Source organism: Pholis gunnellus (assembly GCF_910591455.1).
Source record: "Pholis gunnellus genome assembly, chromosome: 15".
NCBI lineage: Eukaryota > Metazoa > Chordata > Actinopteri > Perciformes > Pholidae > Pholis > Pholis gunnellus.
The window spans coordinates 23,152,936-23,174,443 of record NC_136542.1 but is presented as its reverse complement, the minus strand read 5'-3'; the positions used below and the strand labels follow the sequence as shown (position 1 = coordinate 23,174,443).

Here is a 21,508-nt window from a genome sequence, read left to right as displayed (position 1 = left end):
GCGTTCAAAGCTGATGACATTTAAAGTGCATGAAACTATTTTTACTACTTAAAATGTACTTCTACTTTCCTTATAACAACTTATATACCTGTGTATTTCCGTCGGCTTTACATCTTTTGGGTGAGTTGCATTAATAATAAATCCCTCTCATTGACCTTTTGACCTCTGCCCGCAGACTTTCCACTCAGGGCCGAAATAAAATGAATACACATAAATTAGGTTAAAAAAAATATGTTGCTGTTGTTTATTGTGTGGTGTTTTTTTCCCAGCTCCTGAGCCTCTTACACACACACACACATCAGCTCAGCATGTATGCTTCACGAGTGAAAACATCCGTGTGACAGCTGATGTGAAACCAAGGGATGGGATCAGGCTCAGTGTAGCTCATTAGCCGATACTGATCATTCAACTAAATGTTCTAAACGGGCCCGATACCGATTTTTGAGATGGGATCTGGACAGTGGCGGCTGGCCAATAGAGGGCGCCGCCCCCCATTGAGCCACAACACATTTTTAAAATGTATAATAAATTATACAAATTGTCAATATTTGTGTTTTTGAAATATGGAATGCACCCAGTAATATTTGTAAAATATATTTGCTCAAAATATATGCTTTTCCTCCACGTCCTCTCCTGGCTGGGGCGCTGGAGAATCTGCCCACAGGAGGCGGGTCTATGAAGCAGTTTAGCCAATTGCTGATTAAAGATATAAATGTGTGACATACAATTTAGCCAATCAGCGTCCTCAAATACATTCAGCGATGGGCAGAATACGTACTGTCCCAAGCTGCGCGTTCTCGTCAGGAGTAGTCTCTACAGGCGAGCGCGAGCGCCAGCGCCAGCGCGAGCACTGCTCATCCAAGACCCGTTTGAGAGGAGAACTTTTGCGGAGAAACTCCCGGTGAAAGAGCTGATATCAGATCAGCCTGACCCCACAAATCAGACAGCAGACTAGCGGGAAAGGGAAGCAGTAGGCTGAAGCTTCTCTCGTACACCAGACAGGTGCTAATGCCTTAAAACAACGGGGACAGATCCAGCATGGACAGTTACGGGAGTGAGGGACATGAAGCACCTGTCTGAGAAATAGACAGTGGCGGCTGGTGGAACATGTTCTAGGTAGGGCCATCCAATCAATTTCAGCTAACATCCCAGTCTCATTTAATGCAAACAAATTAAGGTATCAAACACGCATTACTACTATGCAATTAAATATTTAACATTTATTCCAACACGAAAAAAAGCAGTAAATAACACTTTGATAAACACGTCAGGACATTGTATTTTAGTCACCCTCACAGGCAATTCAGTATAATATATATCATAATATTCAGTATAATATAAAACACACACATACAGATATAAGCTATGATGAGTTTTCACTGTAAATTTACCATCTCAATTAAATGTTGATGCCTCCATGACCAAGTTGTCATGAAACTATGTAGAAAAAAAGTTGTTCACTTTGCCTAATATGTAGCTTGACAGAGCCATGTGTGCCCTGGTGTTCTCATGTTTCCTTACCTCCTCCTCCCTCACTCCCTAACTGTCCGTGCTGGATCTGTCCCCGTTGTTTAACAAAGCTAAATAAGTTATTAGCATGACTGCATCCAGCTAACGTCTTGGTGAAGAGAGAGCTGAGCCGGAACGACAAGGTCGCGGGTACAAGTGGCCGAAATGAGTTTCCTCCGTAGGGTGGCCGGGCTCAGCCTTAGAGATAGGGTAAGGAGCTCGGACATCAGGAGGGAACTTGGAGTCGAGCCGCTACTCCTTCGCGTCGAAAGGAGTCAGCTGAGGTGGTTCGGGCATCTAATTAGGATGCCTCCTGGACGCCTCCCACTGGAGGTTTTCTGGGCACGTGCAACTGGGAGGAGACCCCGGGGAAGACCCAGAACACGCTGGAGGGATTATATCTCCCAACTGGCCTGGGAACGCCTCGGGATCCCCCAGTATGAGCTGGAAAATGTTGCGGACAAGAGGGAAGTCTGGGTCAGCCTGCTTGGCCTGCTGCCACCTCGACACGACCCCGAATAAGCGGAGGAAAATGTATGGATGCATTCAGCTTGCCAAACCTGTCTGGCTAGTAGAGAAGCTTTGCATGATATACTGCTTCCCTTTACCGCTAGTCTGCTGTCTGATTGTGAGGTCAGGCTGATCTGGGATCAGCTCTTTGGCTTGCAGAATCTCCGCCAAAGTTCTCCTCTCACACGGGTCTTGGAGGAGTAGTGCTCGCGCTGGCGCTGGCCTTTAGAAACGTCTCCTGACGAGAACGCGCAGTTTTGGGACAAATCGGTTTGGCATCGGTTTGGAATACATTTTAATATTTTAACTGCAAAGTAGTAATGCGTGTTTGATACCTTCATTTTTTTGCATTAAATCATTCTGGGATGTTTGCTGAAATTGATTGGATGTGGACCTAGAACATTTTCCACCAGCTGCCACTGGATCTGGACATCCCAACTGAGACCATGAACTCAGTCAATTTCTCATAGACTTCTACACAATCAGACTTCTTTTTGCAACCAGAGGCGTCGCCCCCTAATGGCCAGTAGAGAGAATGCAGGTGTAATGTGCTTTCGCATTGGCTTCACTCATCAGAAGCGGAGGTGCCGCCTGCTTATATGACAATTTTGGGGGAAGTTAATTATTGTAATGTGCCCAATTTAAACCATTTGTTGGGGACTTTTTTCAGCCACGGATTGATACCCATTTGGTGCACTAGTGAGTATTTGTGGCAGCAGGACAGTATATGTTGGATTGAGCCAAAATAAATTAGTGTGTGTGTTCATGCTAATGAAGGAACAACAGTGTGGCTCATATAGTGTTTTTAATAGTTTCTGGACAACAATGGAGCTCTGTGGCACAGATGAAGAGGCCATATCAGGCTTCAGCAGACAATACTTGTTATTGTCATCAATTTCTTTGTTGACAAAAAGAGAAACATAGAATAGTGCCGGCCTTATTTCAGGGTTTTAGTGGCCTCTGATGAGTTTGTCCTTACCTTCAACCTTAGGCTTAGTTTCCGCCAGACGCTCTGCAAACTTCTTCTTGAAGAACAGAGCCTGCAGTCTCTGCTGGTAGTGGTCAATTCTGATGAAGGGAGGAAAGAGATAAAAGGAAACGCAAAGCAGGGTAAAAAAAACAGAAAGGGAAGTGAGTCACATTTGTGTCCAGGGGAGTGTAAGTTCAAAGCTAGAAGTCCCCCAATCATACAAAACTCCCTCTCTCAGTTTCCACAGGCCTTTTATCATCTAATAGGCTCCCATCAAGTTGGAGAGTTGAAAAATGGGTTAAAAGGGAAAAGGAAACAACTAAATCCCAGATGTATTCCTAGGACCAGGGAGATGTGGTCAAAAGGAAACAAAGTGGACAGGGTAATATTTCACTGAAGGAAATGAAAAGGTTTAATTATCTTGAACAAATAGCACAGATTCTGAGAAAGGAAAAAAAGCACTGGTTTAAAACTGATGTGACGGGGGGAGTCAAAGGGCAGCTGTGACCTATTTTTACAGCTAAATGACGAATCCATCACCCTGACGTGTTTGAGGCTTGTTCTTGATCGCAGCCTCACCGTGCTGCTTCAAAAGCTTGTTGTTTTCCACCAGACATCGTGCTTTGTAATATTTTAAGATCTATTTGTGGTTGAGTGGCTGACGTCTTGATTCTGTACAAAATCTGCACGTTGTTCACTTTGGAAAATAGTGCCGAGATCTGTCCATCACCATGGACGATACCGTGGTGACGCCAACTCGGACTGCGAGGAACCTGGGTGTGACCCTGGATGACCAACTGTCGTTCTCAGCAAACATCTCATTGGTTACACGCTCCTGTAGATTCCTGCTCTACAACATCAGGAGGATTCGCCCCTTCCTCACTGAGGAGACGGCGCAGGTGCTCATCCAGGCTCTTGTCATCTCCCGCCTGGACTACTGCAACTCTCTACTTGCCCGAGCCACGGCGTCGGCCATCAGACCGCTGGAGCTCGTCCAGAAAGCTGCAGCTCGCCTGGTGTTCGATCGCCCCAAGTTCTCCCACACAACTTCCCTTCTCCGTGCTCTACACTGGCTCCCTGTAAGAGCTTGCATCCAGTTTAAGACTCTGATGCTAGCCTACAGGGCAGTGAAAGGAACAGCTCCTTCCTATCTCCAGGCCATGGTCAAGCCCTACACCCCCGCCCGACTACTTTGCTCTGCTGCATCAGGGCGATTGGTTCCCCCGTCGCTCAGAGGTCCCTGCGGCTGATCGACCCGGTCACGGCTGTTTTCTGTCCTGGCCCCACAGTGGTGGAATGAACTCCCCACTGACGTCAGGACAGCAGAGTCGCTGCCCATCTTTCGGCGCAGGCTGAAAACTCACCTCTTCAAGAAGTACTACCCTGAGCCTTCCACTTAGCACTCATTGTATTCGTATTAGTTTGTTGCACTTATTTTATTCGTATTAGCTTGTTGCACTTATTGTAATCGTATTAGTTCGTTGTACTTATTGTATTGCGTGTTAGCTCGTTGCATTTATTGTATGTTTGTTTCTGCACTGTACGTTTGCTCTGGTTTATGCTCACTTGCTAAGTGTTTAGCAAAGGACAGTGGTGTATAAAGTACCCAAAAGCCATACTTGAGTAAAAGTAAAGATACCTTACTGGAAAACGACTCCAGTAAAAGTGAAAGTCGCCTATTAAAATACTACTTGAGTAAAAGTCTTAAAGTATCTGATATTTACTGTACTTAAGTATCAAAAGTAATTTTCTGATATTAAATGTACTTAAGTATTGAAAGTAAAAGTACAAGTAAATGCTGTTAATAAAAAAGCAAAGGGTCAGAATTTTGAGAATTAGGAAGTTTATTCTTTTAAGTGCTGTGGCCACCATGACCAAGGACAAGGAGTTGTGTTGAAAATAATTGGGTTGGCTGTGATCCATCCAGGAGCAACAATGTTCAACATCATATATTGTACATAAGTATACTTTTTCATCTACTATGAACTATGGGCCTGATTTGAACACAAAGGTTTTGCTCAAGCTGAATCTGCAATTGGTCGACTGCTACCATCATAACTCGATCTGATCATCCACAAAATGACTCAAATATCAAAACATGATCAATACTAAAGTATTACAAATCGTAATGCGGCGCTCTCGCGGATTCTGTCAATCATATGGTGTGGTGGCTAGCTAACGTTCAGTTAGCTAACGTTAGCCAACTAGTGCTGCAGTGATCATAGCTATTATGATTCAAATCAACAACAACATCTCACAACTGTCAACACTTCCTCAGTTCACTAACTAGCTAGCGATCTGTCTACTACACTAATTGTCTCATTTGATTTACGATAGCTAGCGAACGTTAGCCTAACATACACCATGTATAGCTAAATTAGAAGATCAGGCACCTGGCCCCCCCCCCCCCCCCGTTGCGGCTCATGGGATTCATCTTAATTTACCCCAATGTGTTTCCTGTGGTTGGATGGGGAGTTTTTGAATGCCAATATTTCAGTAGCTTCGGGAAAGAGGCACTTCATCCGGTACGAAGAATCTTTCACTCCAACATAAGAAAACATTTCTCGCAATATATGGCCACGGGTGTTGGTCTTCGTCACCACCATCGCTTTGTTGCGGGAGTAGCAGGTGCTTCCATTTCTGAAATCAGTCATCGTAGAGTGGAATTCTACTCATGTAGTCGCTCGCTAGCTAGCATCCTGGGCATCACTGGGAATCAAAACACCGTGGCATTGAGAGCACTTGTTTGCAGTTGCGCATTAACGTGATTAACCAATGATTTAACTTGCAAGCTAGGTCCACTGATTCGCCAAACCTGCTTGCTTGCAGTCTGTGTTCCACCACAGTCCTCGACGTTGGTCTCATGATTCATTTTTTTTCTAAAGATAGATTTTATTTTGTAGCGAGTAACGAAGGTTTCAGGGGAAATGTATCGGAGTCAAAGTATCAGTTTTCTTTGCAAAATGTAGTGAAGTAAAAGTAAAAGTCAACAGAAATATAAATAGTAAAGTAAAGTACAGATATCCAAAAAAACGACTTAAGTACAGTAACGAAGTATTTCTACTTCGTTACACCACTGGCAAAGGAGACGCACTTATGACTTCTGGTGACTAGTAGTTCTCTTGAATACCGATGTTGAATACACTTATTGTAAGTCGCTTTGGATAAAAGCGTCTGCTAAATGACTAATGTAATATAATGTAATGAAAATGTTCAGATTCTGTCAGTCAGATACAAACATAGCACATCTGTTTTATAACAGAGACAATGACTTTTGTGCAACTGATCATCACCATATCTCCCAAGTTTAACTACATGAACTTTAACCAGCCGTGCAAATTGCAAATCTTTGCTTTGCAGGTGGTTTGGCTGCAGACGACAGCAATCAGACAGCTAACACACCAATGCTGTTACCTGAAGTTGTGTTACCTGTGTTGTACAATAATGCAGTGCCATGTACCTGCTCATTTCAAAGAGGAAGCGATCGGCCCGGGCCATTCTCTCCAGCTCATGTTTGTGCTCCTCCAACAGATCAATGTCACTTTTCTCTGGGACAAACTTCAGCAGCTGCAAAGACGCAAGGATAACAACATTAATCCACATGTCTGTGGAGCAAACTGAAATGCATAGTATCTAAACCTAACCGGGTCTGAAAAGTGAAGCCAACGTGGCACCTTCAACTTGCATTCTCTCTAATGGCCATCAGGGGGCGACTCCTCTGGTTGCAAAAATAATTCAAGATTGTATATAAGTCTATGAGAAAATGACCCTACTAGTAAAATAGACCATAAAGCAGGCTATGCTTTAGGGCGAGGCTAACTTGTGATTGACAGGTCGCTACAACGGCGTGTTTTCGTCTTAGGACTTAACCCTTACACAGTGTCTTCAGGCCAAAAGCCAAGATAGTGATGGCTTCAACACACCTTCTTATTTACAGTCTATGGTTTAACTTTAGCTGTGTGGTTTGTTAATCTCTGAAACTTTATCCATATAAAATTACACCCTGAAATAAACTGAAAAGACCCAGGGCCCTTGAACATCTCAAATCATCTTTCTGCTTCTTTATCAAAAAAATACTGAAATATATTATATATAATATCACTTTGTCTGGGCCAAGTGCTGACTAGGAAAAGTACATCAAACCTTTTTGAAGAAACAACAGAACATACATTTTTCTTTCCCAATCAGTCAAATCCATACACATTGTCTTTACCTATCCAAACAGTGGAGTTGATGACTTGATGAGCTCTGCTACTACACCGCTGTCATACATACATAGTACACTATCATCCATCAGCCTCACCTGCTCCAGCATATCTTTGGCCAGCTCTTCCCTCTCATCCATCTCCAGGATGGCCCTCTTGATCTCTTCATTGCTCATTTTTAACCTGCAGTTGAAGAACATTTAGTTATATTCCATTCATCGAATGTCATTATTTGCCACATCACAAACACACAACACAGAAAGAAACTGCAGCGGAATACTGCTTTGGACCAGAGTCAACCCTGGGAGCACTGCCAGCTGTTTGCAGTGCATCTGACAGTGTTAAGTGTGCCCGGGTTGTAATCAATAACAGCATTGTTAGTCCTCGCACCGAAGCCTTATTGAGCGACTGCTGACCCAATTTGGGTCTAGTTTGTACCCTTGGGTCATTTGCCATTGACACGAGAGCAATCCAGGGAACATGCTGCAGTTCTGTCAGACAGAGACGGGTCTCAGGAAGTCTGTTTATTGATCCAAATTCTCTACAGGGTTTTGGATTGACACACAAATGGTTACCATATTGTTGAGGGGATTTGAATTGATTCCGGTTCTGATGTAGTAAGACTTGAAGCCCCTCGGGAGAGGGGGGAGGGGCATTTTATGTGTCGTAATCTATTTTATATGTGTAGATTGATAGTACTTGAATGTTTTAAAATCGGCAAAAAAACGATGCATCAGTACTAAAGCGGTTGCAGCACGCAAACCCAAGAATATTCGAGAGCTGGAGGCCATTGCCCATGAGGAATGGGCTAAGATTCCTCAGGAATGCTGTCAGAACTGGTGTCTGGCTATGCATCATGTTTGCATCAGGTCATAACAGCAAAAGGGTGCTCTACTAAGTACTAAAGATGCTCGTCATGAAGGGGTTGAATCATTTTGAGACTGCAGTAGTCATGAAAAGTGGCATTTTGTGTTGAATTTGGAGAAACCACTTGTATTAGTTGTGTTGAGCTATTTAAATTGTCCTTGTTTGAGTTGTTTATTGAAAACAGCTGAAAGTCAATTTTGCCAATAATCCTAATTTTCAATGGGGGTTGAATAATTTTGAGTGCAACTGTATGACTCAGCTTGCTCTCACCGTGGATGGTAGTTCAGTTACACTGGCAGATGTCCTGTGTCCCGTACCAGACATAAGAACAACCTGCCTCAAGCAGCTCCACACCGAGTTACAGCTCTAGCCTCTGACCCAAAGGTCACCATAGCCTCTGCTCAGGGGATCTCTTCACAATTATAATCCAACTAACAGTATAGGTAATAAGCATAATTAAGAACTCCGTACTTTGAGAGAAGGATGATGCAGTTCTGCGCACGTCTGCCGTCGATAACCGACAGCTCTTTGACCTTCCGCGTGCTGACGTATATGTCGTCCATAGAGCCCATCTCCTTCTGCAGAAAGATAAAGACAGAGATCCAGATTAATTTTGCAACATAGTTCCAACTATAAGAGTGCTCACATGAAATGCAAAGCCTCCTCCTCTCATCTGTTTGACTTCTTTATCTGGTCGAGAGATGACATGACCTCTTCTAAGCATTTAATGTGTAAATTTGGAGCAGATATATATATATATATATATATATATATATATATTTAAAAAAAAAGAACATTTCATCACTGCCACTATCAAGCAAAGACTAAAAAGTTGCACTCGAGCCAACAGTAATTGGCCAGACCTGCTTTTGCAGTCACTGACTGTGATGCATCAGTTCTCATAGGCCGTAATGCACGTCTCATTAAAAACTATGACGCCTGGACTGAGTTGTATGAAAACATATCCAAAAAATGCAGTGGAAAAAAAAACAGCAGTCACAAATTCACAAAAGCAAGCAAAAAATAGAAAGTAGGTCCTGTGAGAGGAGTTTTTTATTTGGTGAGTCACCACTGCAAACACAATGCAGACCGGCCCATAAACCTCTTGGAGGAACAGGAAACGCTGTGCAAACCTCGGTTCGGACCAGTCAGATAGTTCTGTGAGCTTCACGCCAATGTAGCATTACAAACTCCAAAGGGAAAATGAATACATGTCTGAGAAAACCGGATGTGGGCTGTGTGTTAAACACATTTTATTTATGGTGCGAGCCGGTTTCCACGCAGTCCTTTCTGAGGTTGCCGGCTGTGACGTGTGTGAAACAGATGCTGTTTGTAAAGAAAGAGTCATTTTTCCATGCCTGCGTTGATGACCCATGGGGCCTGGCACCGGACAGAGGTTTGGTAGAGGTTTGGTAGTGGGGCCAAACCCTCCCTGGCCTACACGCTAAAGGCAGGTTTTTTCAAAATGCAGTTTTGCTACCTTGTGCATAGCATGCAGACTCAACCCAAGCCCCTTCATATTTTATAACTAGCTAGCTATCTTAATGCGTCATCCACACACTCTTGTCACGGCGCAGGAAAGCGCATCAATTTGGTAATTATCAACACCAGCACTGACAGTCATTTTCATTCAGTTTGTAGATTAAAAAACACACCTAACCCAGACCAGAGACGAGTCACATATCAACACACTCATTACAGGAGGAGCTGGCCTCCTCGGCCGTCTGCTGCATAGCAGAGGAGAAGGTGATAGAGCAGTGGAGGTAGGGGACCATGAGATAAAGATGCACCTCTTGACTCACCTGCTTGAAGGATTGGTTAGTGAGCAGGTCCTGCCCAGGCAGTCGGGAGAGTGCAGAGAGACAAAAAAAAAGTAATTGAAAACACATGCAAAGATTAGCACTTCAAGCAGAGAAAAAAAAAGGTTGTGATTAAAGCAGAAAACTACAACTATGCGCGCTACAAGCCGAAGCTGGGAAGCCTTCTTTGAGCACAAAACGTTAATAATCGGCTGACTGAGTCATCAGGGGCTCATGAAGTCTATGTTGAAAAGTTTGAAATATATCTGCATTGGTGCAAGTTTTTTAAACTGTGCTCTATTTTGGTTTCTGTGTTCTTAAGGAGGTCACGATTGCTATAATGCGTTCTTTTGATTGCATCTACATTTGCCTTGACATGGAAAAACAAGAAAATGAAAAATAAAGTGTGGTAAGGAATCCTACAGAGGGCGAATGTAAACAAAAGGCCATTTTGAAAGAAAGGCCAATGACAAGCTTTTTTTAAAAGAAAAAGCAATTATGCCATGTAAAAACATCGCAACGTTGAATTGAATGGAACCTCGCTCTCTGCCAAATGAAACCGAGTTGTCAAAGCCAGTAGGGCCTCAGGTTTTTTTATGTGGCTATATCCATAGAGATCGCTGTTTAACCGTCGGCCGGTGCCAATACAAACCTACTCGATATAAATAAATACACACAGTAAACCACTGTCAGCAACAGACTCAAATGACCCATTTCTCTTTAATAAAAGCCTGAAAAGAGGAGTTGTGCTTTTAACTGTAAGAAGGCTTTTAAGCACAGTAAAATACCTTTTAAAGCAATTCAACAATGGTGACGCCTCTATAGAAACTTCGCCAAGCACCGCTCCTCCATTGAGCCTTTCATTTAAACTGTGATGACTAGAAACTCATTAGAGCGTATCAACATTCCACTGAAAACCATTTCACGCAGTAAAATATAAAAATGTATGCGCACAATATTCTATCGTATGGCAAGTGGTGTGTAATTAGTTTGTAGCATAGAGGGGAGTAATTGCTATCGTAGGGCCTTCATACTGCAATTACCCTATTACATAGTTAGTCCCTGGAAAAAGAAAGTTTTCTGCATCGTGACTCCCCCGTGACTCCAGTGGTGTTTCCTCCGTGTTGCCCTGATCCATGAGCCCGTGAAGACCCCAGTCGGTTTTTTTTTTTTAACAATAAGGCATTCAGCAGTGAGCAGCTGCTCGTGTTGGCCTGGAGCTGGATCCTTGGCACTCTCAAGAATCCTCTTACAACATCCCACCCCACAGCTACATCACACACACACCCATACACTCACTCACTCTTGTGCACACAGACATGTTAAAGAATGGCAGAATTCTGATTTCACTTGCATCCATATGTTAAAAGGACAGTGTGTAGGGTTTAGTGAAATCTAAATGAGGTTGCAGACAGCAACCGACCGCTCACTCTCCTTTTTCCAAGACTGTGGTTACGTGAGCCGCCGAGTGCAAAACAGTGGTAACGTTGTCCACCTCAGAGGCTTTCCATAACATAACAACACTACTTCAGGAGACGGTGGCTGGTGGTGCCATGGTTTTGCACTCTGCAGCTCACGATGCTGCAGTTTCACGAGTGTGTCAGAGAACTACGGTGGCCTTCATTGCTACAGCAGCCCAGTTAAGATATGAAGGGCTCATTCTAAGCTAATAAAAACGCAACGATTCTTAGTTTCAGGTCATTACACCTTAATGAAAATATAGTTATGAATATCATATTCCATTTCTGCTAATAGATCCCCCGAAATGCTACACAATGGCCCTTTAATGCCAATCGCCAAAATAAACATACACACACACACACACACCGAACTGCATCCACTTGCTGAATAATCCAAACCTGCTGTCTCTGATAGGCTGAAAACATCTTCTCGATATCTTTGAGGTCAAGAATCTTGAAAGCTCTCAGGTCGTCGATGTCATTCCAGATGGTGCCGTTGATCACATTCTGAAAAAGGGGTAAAGGGATATAAGGGATTAATATTTAAAAAACAGACTGAACAGGTACTACTTCTAAATTTTCTTCTGTGTTACTTCAGATCAGGAATAAAATGATGCTAACATCAGCTAACAGACCATAGACTATATTGCCATCATATCTTAAAATTGAATTCAGTTTCAATATTTTCACCCGACGTGGTCTGGCAAAGTGGATGTTCTCATCGCCCTCTCACCTCTCCTAGTTTGGCCCAGTTGAAGGACTTGAGTGGATGTGAAGGCTGAGGGATGGACTTGGAGCGCATGCTGGCCGCTGAGTTGAATGAAGAGGGAATGGGAGGAGGCGGGGCTCCGAAAATCGGAGGGGCTCCCGGCGGAGGAGGCGGTGCGCCGGGTGGGGGAGGAGGTGGCGGAGGAGGCGCGCAGCTGAACGGTAGCGGAGGAGGAGGCGGAGGAAAGCCACCCATCATAGGTGGTGGAGGCGGAGCCGCGGGGCCACCGGGAGGAGGAGGAGGCGGGAAAGAAACACTGACACCCTATTGGTGGAGAGACAGAAATAAGAGATAAAGTTATAATGAATAGCATTCAAGTGCATTCAGTAATGCTCTGTCATTTTTGATAAAATGCTTATTTGTTGCCTAACCGAGATTAGATAAAGAATATAAAGCAATTTAAAGCAAAACTAGCTGAGAGGAGGGAGAAATAGCTAGCTTTCACGAAAAGAGGAAAAAACAGCTCCAAAACAGTCTTAGTCAGCTAGCAAACTAGCCAACAATAGCTGGGTTTTGCTAAAAAAAAAAGTAGCGATAGCAACTTTACAGCGACTGAGGACTTCAGTTACTCGGCCCAGCTGCTGCTGATTGGTAATTAGCTTCAATGCATAAGCTAACATAAGCTTACCCCCTTGAGCTACAGTGTCTTGTTTTGATCTCGTCAAGGTTAAATACGACAGCTGTGGAGATGTTGGAAGCTTGTTTGTGCTAAGCTACACCCACCTTGAAACCAATCTCTGCAGCAAATGCCTTGTGACAACAACAATATCGGTCTTGTCTAATATGTCGTGAGAAACCTTTTTGTTGTAGCATTGTTTATTAGGGTGATTATTTTTTGCCGGAATTGTAGAAAACTGTTTTTTTGTTGAAAGAAAATTGTCCATTAACAAGATGACCAAACAACTAGCAATCAGCTACGCGCTAACAGAGCAGCATATCACCGACTCACTGTGCGTCATATTGTGTAAAGTATTCAAAAGCAGCTCTGCTCACAGAAACGTCATTGATGCGCGAGGACAGGTCCAGGACTTGCTCCCTGGCTGAGCGCAGCTCCACTCCCTCGCGCTGGAGTTTGTCCTTCATCTTGTTCAAAGTCTTCATCATGTCCTCCTTCTCCTGGGTCTTGGTCTCGCACTCTCGTTCCTTCCGCTCTAGTTTACCCAGCAGCTCGACATGATCTAAAAGGGGACACAATGAGTGTGTTCAAATGAGCTTGATTCTGATAATGAAAAGCAAAACGGGAAGGGCTACATACAGAGAAGCAGATAGTGATTTGTAGGCTGATATATATATATATAAAATATAATAATAAAAAATGCACGATGTATTTTAATGATGCATTTTCTCTTTGGACCTGCAGAGTGCAGTGTGTCGAACAGGTCTTACCTTTCCTGAACTTCTCTGCCTGGTCACGCCACTGCTTCACCTCATTCTCGTTGACCAACCTGTGAACCGAGCGGACAAAAGTAAGCGCAGGCAACAAGGAACAGACAAAAAAGAAAAAACGCTGGCATGTGGGGGTCGACTGCAGCCCAACAGAGTCAAGGCGGAACTTTTTGATGAAATACAAATGTCAATCTTTCCTTTTTTGTGAGAGGCATCTTGACTGGGTTGATGCAGTTTTACCCCTTTTTTAAGCTGCATGACAACATTAGTGCTAAAACAAATCCCGCAGGGCTGAAATCAGTTAAATTCAGTTATACGTTTGGGCAGCGGATTCAGCGTGAAGAGGTGGAATAGGGGTTACACTGATGTTCTGATATAAATGTGGGATCAACTGATATAAGAAATGATGTAATTGGGGGAAGGGGCTGCACAGAGTTATCGATTAAAAACAGGAGAATGAAGGGAGATTTGCAAAGATGATCAAATGGCGCGTTTTGAGAAATTCATTTAGCAGAGAAAAGATTTGAAAAGTGAAAAACCTTGAGGATCGGTGGAAGCCGTGGCTAGAGTTGAAGGGAATAGACATGTTTCAGAGTATCAAACAGTGAAAAAGAAAGAGCATGAGAGAGTGTTGAGGTACGACCGCCAACAAGGATAAAGCAATTTCTCCGCGGTAACGATTCACACTTAACTGCTTGTAATCAAAGCACACAAAGCAAATTAATCATGAATCAGGTTTCTGTCCTCTTAACGCTGGTGTTAGTGAACAGGACTGCCTGCATTTGATCACAAAGTCAGCACTGCTTTAATTACAGCTCGAGCAACGCTCCGTGGATCCAACGCGCTAAAATGAAAAAGACACAATCACTTTATTGTTCACGGGTCAAATAAATAACCTTTACACAGCCGCAGGGGAATGTGATCTGCACAAGAGTGTTACTTTTAAAAAGTAGTCATGGTGACCGCAGATGATGGATGGCTTCGTCTCCCAGTTGTTTTAACAGTTGTTTTAATGACCCCCCCCCCTCCTCCTCTTCCTCCTCCTCCCGCCCCAAGCGGCCACGGAACAAGACGTGCCGTACGTTGTCGGACCGCCGGCACGCAGCCCAAAACAATGAGGAAATCTCAGTTTAATGCAAATCTTTCCAGGGCGTAATTTACTCCAGGAGAGTTTATGGAAACACAACGAGGCTTTGGCAGATATGTAGAGCGGATGGATCTGCAATGGACGGTAATGGACGCCCGGGGCTTAAGGCACTGCCTCTCAGTTCGCTCTCCACGCGCCACTGGAAAGAACTGCGCTCGAGTGAGCTGATTGCACAAACAGTAGTGGCTGAATTAGTGAACAAAGTGGGAGCGAGCGGGAGCCAAGGTTTACCACGCCACATTTTTAATGGGGCTCTCGCCCCCGCTGAGACTAAACACATTCGTCACTGATGTGAAGCCTGCTTTCGGGAGCAGAAAAAAAGTGGAGGGTGGAAAGAAAAAACGTCTAAAAGAGAAACTGAAATTAACTGTTGGGAGTAAAGACTAAGCCCTGAATGCCACCTTTGTACACACACCGTGGACTTTGGGCACAAGAACAGATTGATTTTAGATGTTAGATTTCAGTGAAACCCAGACCACAAAGCCCCCACCAAATGTGATCATTTGGAAACAGAAAGCATTTACATCCAAGTCATAATGCTAAAATGATTATGTCTCCCTGTTGTCTTCTTCGTGAAGGCGTGACTGCTTGGCTGCACCTAAATATGGCTGACTTGGCCAGCCTGCCCCGCTTAATGCAATTAGAGCCCTTTTCTTCTTTTGATCTGCAGCTTCCGCTTTCATGCCAATTCACCCTCGATGCGTGGCTCCCCCCCCCCTTCCCTGCCGCCAGCTTCACTTCACCTGACCTCCTCACATTCTCCACTGCCGTCGCCGGCACAATAGCTCCACACTAAAAAAATATGACCAAGAGTGTTGAAACCGGTCTTATTGCACGTGTGAAAGCTGGTTTACTGAAAATGCTTCCTCACAACAAAGCGCTGATGCAGATCTCCGCTGCTTCTCTGCCTTTCCAGCCTCAAACATTCTGACATAAAGCCCACATGTTGATCTCAGACTCCATCTCTGATCATAGTTAGGAGAGATGCGGTGACCACAAGGATTTTCCAGAAATGAGAGCAGTGCGTTTACAGCTTCAGAGAATAAGAGGAGGCTTTTAAAAAGGCCCGGAGCACTCGGGTGTATAGTGCGCTTACAGTAACTCCCTCTTATGTTATAAATCACAGCACAATGTTTGGCCTGGATCCTCACATACAGTAATATCCTACCGCCCTATTCTACCTGGGGACCTCTAGTTATTTGGAAGAATTGCGGAGGTCGTCTGTGATCTTAATCCCGTATGAATTTGCCATGTCCGTAATTTACATTCATTTAAAAGAAAAAAATGCCAATTCGCAAATGACATTTTTTGTTTACCCCATGTGTTTTCTGCCTCTTTCCTGCTCGAGAAGTATGGAGGCTACTAGTAATATGGCTTTAGACTTAGAGTGTTTGCGTTATTCCTGACATCTTTATACACTTGTGGGAGTAGAATTACACTGTATGACACCGTCAGCAGGCAGGGGTTGTGAGTCTGCTCTTATACGACGTGTCGTCTTTGGTCGAGGGCGGTGAGATCTCCACTTACATGCGAATTATGTTCTTCACGCTGAAGTTGTCCAGAGGGGCGGCGTCCGGGTCCTCTCCCTTGTCGTCCTGGAGGACTAACTGCTGGAGGATCCGGTCTAAGAGCTGCCAGTGCTGCAGGCTGCCACTGCCTCGTTTATCTGTGTAATGTTTGGAATATTATAGTTTTTCCAGTACCTCAAATGTACTTGTCCTGGAATTTGAGCATTATGAAAGAAGGCCCAGAACAACTCCTTGTATGTACTCACAGGGCATCTGCAGGCAGTGCTGGAGGATGGAGATGAGGTTGGGGTAGGCGTCTGTGTGGCTCAGCTTCTTCTTGATCAGCTCGAACATGGCCCCGGCACTCTTAGTATCTACGTGGGTCTATCAAAAACAAAACAAAAGAATTTTGAATTACTATCAAGTTTGACCATTGCTCTGCTTGCCTTTTGATGATTTGAGCCACACAACCAAAGTAGTAAGATGAGGAAACAGACTGGTGTCTATGAGGGATTTTAAGTTACTCACCGTATCAAACCTTTTGGCCAACTCGGAGTCATCCTCATTCCGCACCATCTCAAAGAAGTCCAAATGGCTAGAGAAGGAGAAATAACAGTCTGAGTATTTACTGCACCCTCACCCCGGGCGACAAGGAAGGACAGTCAAATCTCAACAAAACACAAGGTATGTTTTTGTCAAAGAGGATGATCAATTATTAGCCGATTGCTCATTAGGGTCTCACTCTCACCGATCCAGAGTGGCGTTCTCGTGCTCCCGGAGCTTGTCGATGACCGGCTGGATGCCCAACATCAGGAACTCGTACCTCAGGTGGAGGCGGAACTCAAGGTTGTCCTAGAAATATAGAAGAACATAATCAATAAGAGAGGACTTCACAAATGGTGATAATGGCACATCATCTTTAATTATCTAGCACGAACCTGGGAATCTGAACTCATCATAACTAAGAACATTATTAGCACTTGAAAAATTACAGGAGGAAGTTTGTGACGAAAAAGGAACCATTAGACAGAGCTAAGCTATCTATTTGCCCTCGTTTACCAGTCTTTAGGCTAAGCTAAGCTAATGAGCTGCTCACTGTTGCTTCACCTTTACTGTAGAAACATGAGAGTGGTATCAGTTTTCTCATCTAACTCTCCAGCTACAGGGGGAATTAGTGTAATTCCTAAAAATCTTTAAAGTTCCATATAGTAGAAAGTTAGACTTCCATATCTTTTTTGATCATAACGCAGGTCTAGGTATAAATACTGTGAAAGTATCAAAATGCACACAGCCCACACACAATAATGTGTTTTCAAGCATGCAGACATGTTCTAGTAGTAACCCAAAATAGAAGTATGAACATGAAAGGGAGCATTACATTTAAGTAAGCCCCCTTTAAGTTCACATATAACTTTTAACTGCAAGCTAACAGAAGCTTTTCAAACTGCGTCTAACAACAGACTTGGGATAAGTGTTAACATTTTTCAGCAAATATGCTTGGTTAGCTATAACATACCAGTGACATAAATAACACATTTCCTATAACTTTTTGCTCCTTTGCTCCCTTTGATGACGTCTTTTCCCAAATACTGAAACTATATTACAGCTAGGTTTTCCTGATGTTTTATAGGGTGTAATCTAAAAAGGCATGTGGGTGCGCTGACCTCTCCGGCTCCGGCGTTGAGCACAGCGTTGATGAAGGACATGATGGCAGTCTTTAGGTTGACCTCGTCTCTGTAGCGGCCTGTGCTCTTGTCCAGCTCATTCAGCAGCGTCTGCGTGGTCAGCACAGATGGGAAGGTTAGTCAGCAATTGTGCTTTTGATCGAAAATATACGTCAACGCTGAAATCACAGGATACCGTAGCAGCTGGGACAGAGATGAAAGAAACGCGTCGCTGAGATCTTGATTTATCGTTCTAACACAACGTTGAGGGGAACCAGGTTGCACTTCTCACCCTGTTTTCCCTCTGATCCCCCGACACACATCTGGAGCTTAATCACAACTCAACATTAAAAAAAAAAGCCTCATAAGTTGAGAATCACTCAACTCCTGTGGTGTTAGCTCACCCCGAGGAGGCATGATTTAGTGCACGCCCTGGGAAGGGGGGCTTGCAAGACGTGGCTTATTGACTCAGTCCTGCTAGTCGCTAAAGCGCTACACATGCCCTGACCTCCATAGCTCTGGATGTTCTCACCTGCCTTTAATATGCCCAAAGTGTTGACTTAACCTTAGGCCAACCATCTGAGGGTGTTAAAGCACGAGTCTCCAACTTTATTTAAATGACCACAGCTTGATTTATTTTGTCATTACTTTAAAATACTGTCTGCCTTTTCCCATAATCTCCGTCTGCCCATGCCTCCAGCAAAGGCTCCTTAAAGTAAGTATGCTTGTACTCAGGGTATTAAAGCACCACTTCAGTTTCCCCTCACCTGAAAGCGGGTCCTCTCTGCAGCGTACTTCTGGTAGTGCGCCATGGCCTGCAGCACCTTCTTGTGGCCGTCGGGCACCAGGCAAACCGCCCCGAGGATCTCCAGCACTGCCACTTTGGTCTTGATGTTCTCCGTCCGCAGGCTCTGCGAGATGGTGTTGATGCTCTGCGGGTGGGCGAGGACGTGCGCGCGGCCCTGCGAGTTGTTCATCAGGGCCTTGATGCAGCCGATGACGGAGGTGTGGACGCGGCTCTCCGACGTCTCGTAGTCCATGCTGCGCAGGAAGTTGAGGAGGCAGGTGAGGCCGTCAAGCTCGATGAAGCGCGTGACGAACCTGGAGGTGGTGGAAGGGGGATAGGGGTGCACAGATTCAGAGTAGAGTAGAACAAATAGATGCAGTGGTAATATACAGCTAGTGTCATACAGTTAAAATGGTGCAGCTCTTCAACAATCTTTCCACTCTCGCTATTGACTAAAGGCATAAAATGGCCAAAAATATTCTTAACATAAAACATGTTGGCCTCCGCCAGGGCTGCCCTTTGTCACCAGTCCTGTTCGTGACTTTCACGGACAGGATTTCTAGGCGTAGCCGGGGGGTGGAGAACGTCAGGTTCGGGGGTCTCGGGATCACCTCTCTGCTGTTTGCAGATAATGTGTTCCTGTTGGCCTCCTCAGATCGTGACCTCCAGCATTCACTGGGGCGGTTTGCAGCTGAGTGTGAAGCGGCGGGGATGAGAGTTAGCACCTCCAAATCTGAGGCCATGGTGCTCTGCCGGAAACCGGTGGATTGCTCCCTCCAGGTGGTGACGGAGTGCCGACCTCAAGCGAAGGAGTTTAAGTATCTCAGGGTCTTGTTCACGAGTGAGGGTAAGATGGAGCGGGAGATCGACAGGCGGATCGGTGCGGCTGCAGCAGTAAAGCAGGCGCTGCACCGGACCGCCTTGGTGAAGAGAGAGCTGAGCCGGAAGGCAAAGCTCTCAATTTATTGGTCGGTCTACGTTCCTACCCTCACCTATGGTCACGAACTCTGGGTCGTGACCGAAAGGACAAGGTCGCGGGTACAAGCGGACGAAATGAGTTTCCTCCGTAGGGTGGCCGGGCTCAGCCTTAGAGATAGGGTAAGGAGCTCGGACATCAGGAGGGAACTCGGAGTCGAGCCGCTACTCCTTCGCGTCGAAAGGAGTCAGCTGAGGTGGTTCGGACATCTAATTAGGATGCCTCCTGGGCGCCTCCCAGTGGAGGTTTTCCAGGCACGTGCAACTGGGAGGAGACCCCGGGGAAGACCCAGAACACGCTGGAGGGATAATATCTCCCAGCTGGCCTGGGAACGCCTCGGGATCCCCCAGTATGAGCTGGAAAATGTTGCAGGTGAGAGGGAAGTCTGGGTCAGCCTGCTTGGCCTGCTGCCACCGCGACCCGACCCCGGATAAGCGGAGGAAAATGTGTTGTAAACCGCCGTCCCACTCACTCAGATTCCTCATGGGCCTTGTTAAATTGACTTCAAACAAATGGGGGCCTGTTGGGAGCGAGACAGGTGGAGGGAGAGGAGACGAGGAGAGAAGAGGGACGGAGTCAGAAAGTGAAAAGGACAGTGAGGAAAAGAGGGAGGGGGCTGAGAGTAGAGATGTGTTGCTATTCATTGTATCAGATACATTGTTTTGATGTCAGAAGCTCCGTCGACTCCTCCACTGCCGTCTTGGCAGGAGCAGGCATGAAAAAAACAAAAACACGGCACTAAAAGAAATGTAAATCATCTAATTTTGAAATCAAAGTTTCCAGCAGAGATAAGCACTCACTCACACACATGTTGACAGGGCATGCATACAGACAGACTAAACTGAAATCTTAATTTCAAACAAAAACAAAGGGAATTCAACAGTGACAAATCCACCGTACTTCTAGAGAGCTTACATCCCGCTATTGTCTCTCCTACTTCTATCCATCTTTCATTTTCTCTCCATAGAGCACTTGAATCAGTGGTTCCCATCCCCTCTGACTTTGGAGCCGCTGACATTCACGCTGAGCAGAGTGTGGCGCGCAGGACATTTTTCTCCCTTTTTTTGGTGTGGAACAACCGCAGCATACTTGAAAAGCTGCCGGCAACGGAGCCGACTAGAGCTCGACAACTCCCGCATACAATATGAGCTCAGGAGGAGCTGAACTAAGCTGAGGCGGAGCCAACCACACACACATACATTAAGTTCTGCAGACGGACAAAAGAAAAAAAGCGAGGGTTATAACTTGGAATGGGACGAGACTGAACAAAAGTGACTGTGTCTTGAGTCAAGGCCAAGGATGGTCAAAGGTAACATAAGGTTAATTGAAATAAAACCCTGACATAGCTCGTTCTTTTATTTTATACAATATTATCTGATTGCCAATGTTGTTAGCTACTTAAAAAAAACATTTAGGGGTCATGTTAGTTCCATTGATCTAAAAAGTATAGCCCCTAAACCAGAGGCAGATAATAATCTAAATGAGTACAGGTGCTGAAAACTGATCCAGATGCTAAAAAATTCAATTTCATTCTAACCAACTGGGCTTTCTGAGGTTTTAGCTGCACGGGCAAAACATTCAGTCTTTGTAAACTGTGGACGAGCCCTGCGTGTCAGACATTCGGTTCGAGAGTTCATTCTTTCCTCAAAGCCTTGCAAACTTATCAAAATGTTACACCTCTATACACACCCACACACACACATACATACATACTCAAGCCTTGTCATGTAATTGCCACGTTCGCACAGACTTAACATCTCTCCCAAACACCCACTCACCTCGCCCCCGGGCACAGGGACATGCAAATATGTCTACTATTAAAAAGGGGCCAGAGTGGTGTGTGTCAGGTTCTTTGACCGAGGTTTCTGTGGCGCTCGGAAGACGATATCACCACGGCTCTCATTCAAATAAAGTTCGACTTGATGTGAGGCCCAGCGTACGACGGTGGTAA

The 21,508-nt window shown here is 44.8% G+C and overlaps 1 protein-coding gene across 2 annotated transcripts in view; it reads right to left on the bottom strand.

Moving 5' to 3' along the window:
* daam2 (dishevelled associated activator of morphogenesis 2) overlaps positions 1-21,508 on the bottom strand; it is a 146,878-nt gene that overhangs the window by 13,052 nt on the left and 112,318 nt on the right. Inside the window, exons 6-20 of one of the 2 annotated variants that reach the window (XM_079174152.1) lie at positions 18,562-18,895; positions 17,795-17,905; positions 16,879-16,982; positions 16,659-16,725; positions 16,397-16,514; positions 16,150-16,288; positions 13,476-13,534; positions 13,083-13,267; positions 12,054-12,353; positions 11,720-11,827; positions 9,864-9,893; positions 8,533-8,639; positions 7,293-7,377; positions 6,450-6,556; positions 2,999-3,087 (exon numbers count right to left, since the gene is read on the bottom strand). In XM_079174152.1, coding sequence (XP_079030278.1) covers positions 2,999-3,087; positions 6,450-6,556; positions 7,293-7,377; positions 8,533-8,639; positions 9,864-9,893; positions 11,720-11,827; positions 12,054-12,353; positions 13,083-13,267; positions 13,476-13,534; positions 16,150-16,288; positions 16,397-16,514; positions 16,659-16,725; positions 16,879-16,982; positions 17,795-17,905; positions 18,562-18,895 — 1,943 coding nt within the window. The remainder of the gene's footprint in view (positions 1-2,998; positions 3,088-6,449; positions 6,557-7,292; positions 7,378-8,532; positions 8,640-9,863; positions 9,894-11,719; positions 11,828-12,053; positions 12,354-13,082; positions 13,268-13,475; positions 13,535-16,149; positions 16,289-16,396; positions 16,515-16,658; positions 16,726-16,878; positions 16,983-17,794; positions 17,906-18,561; positions 18,896-21,508) is intronic. The other variant, XM_079174153.1, reaches the window with a different exon arrangement.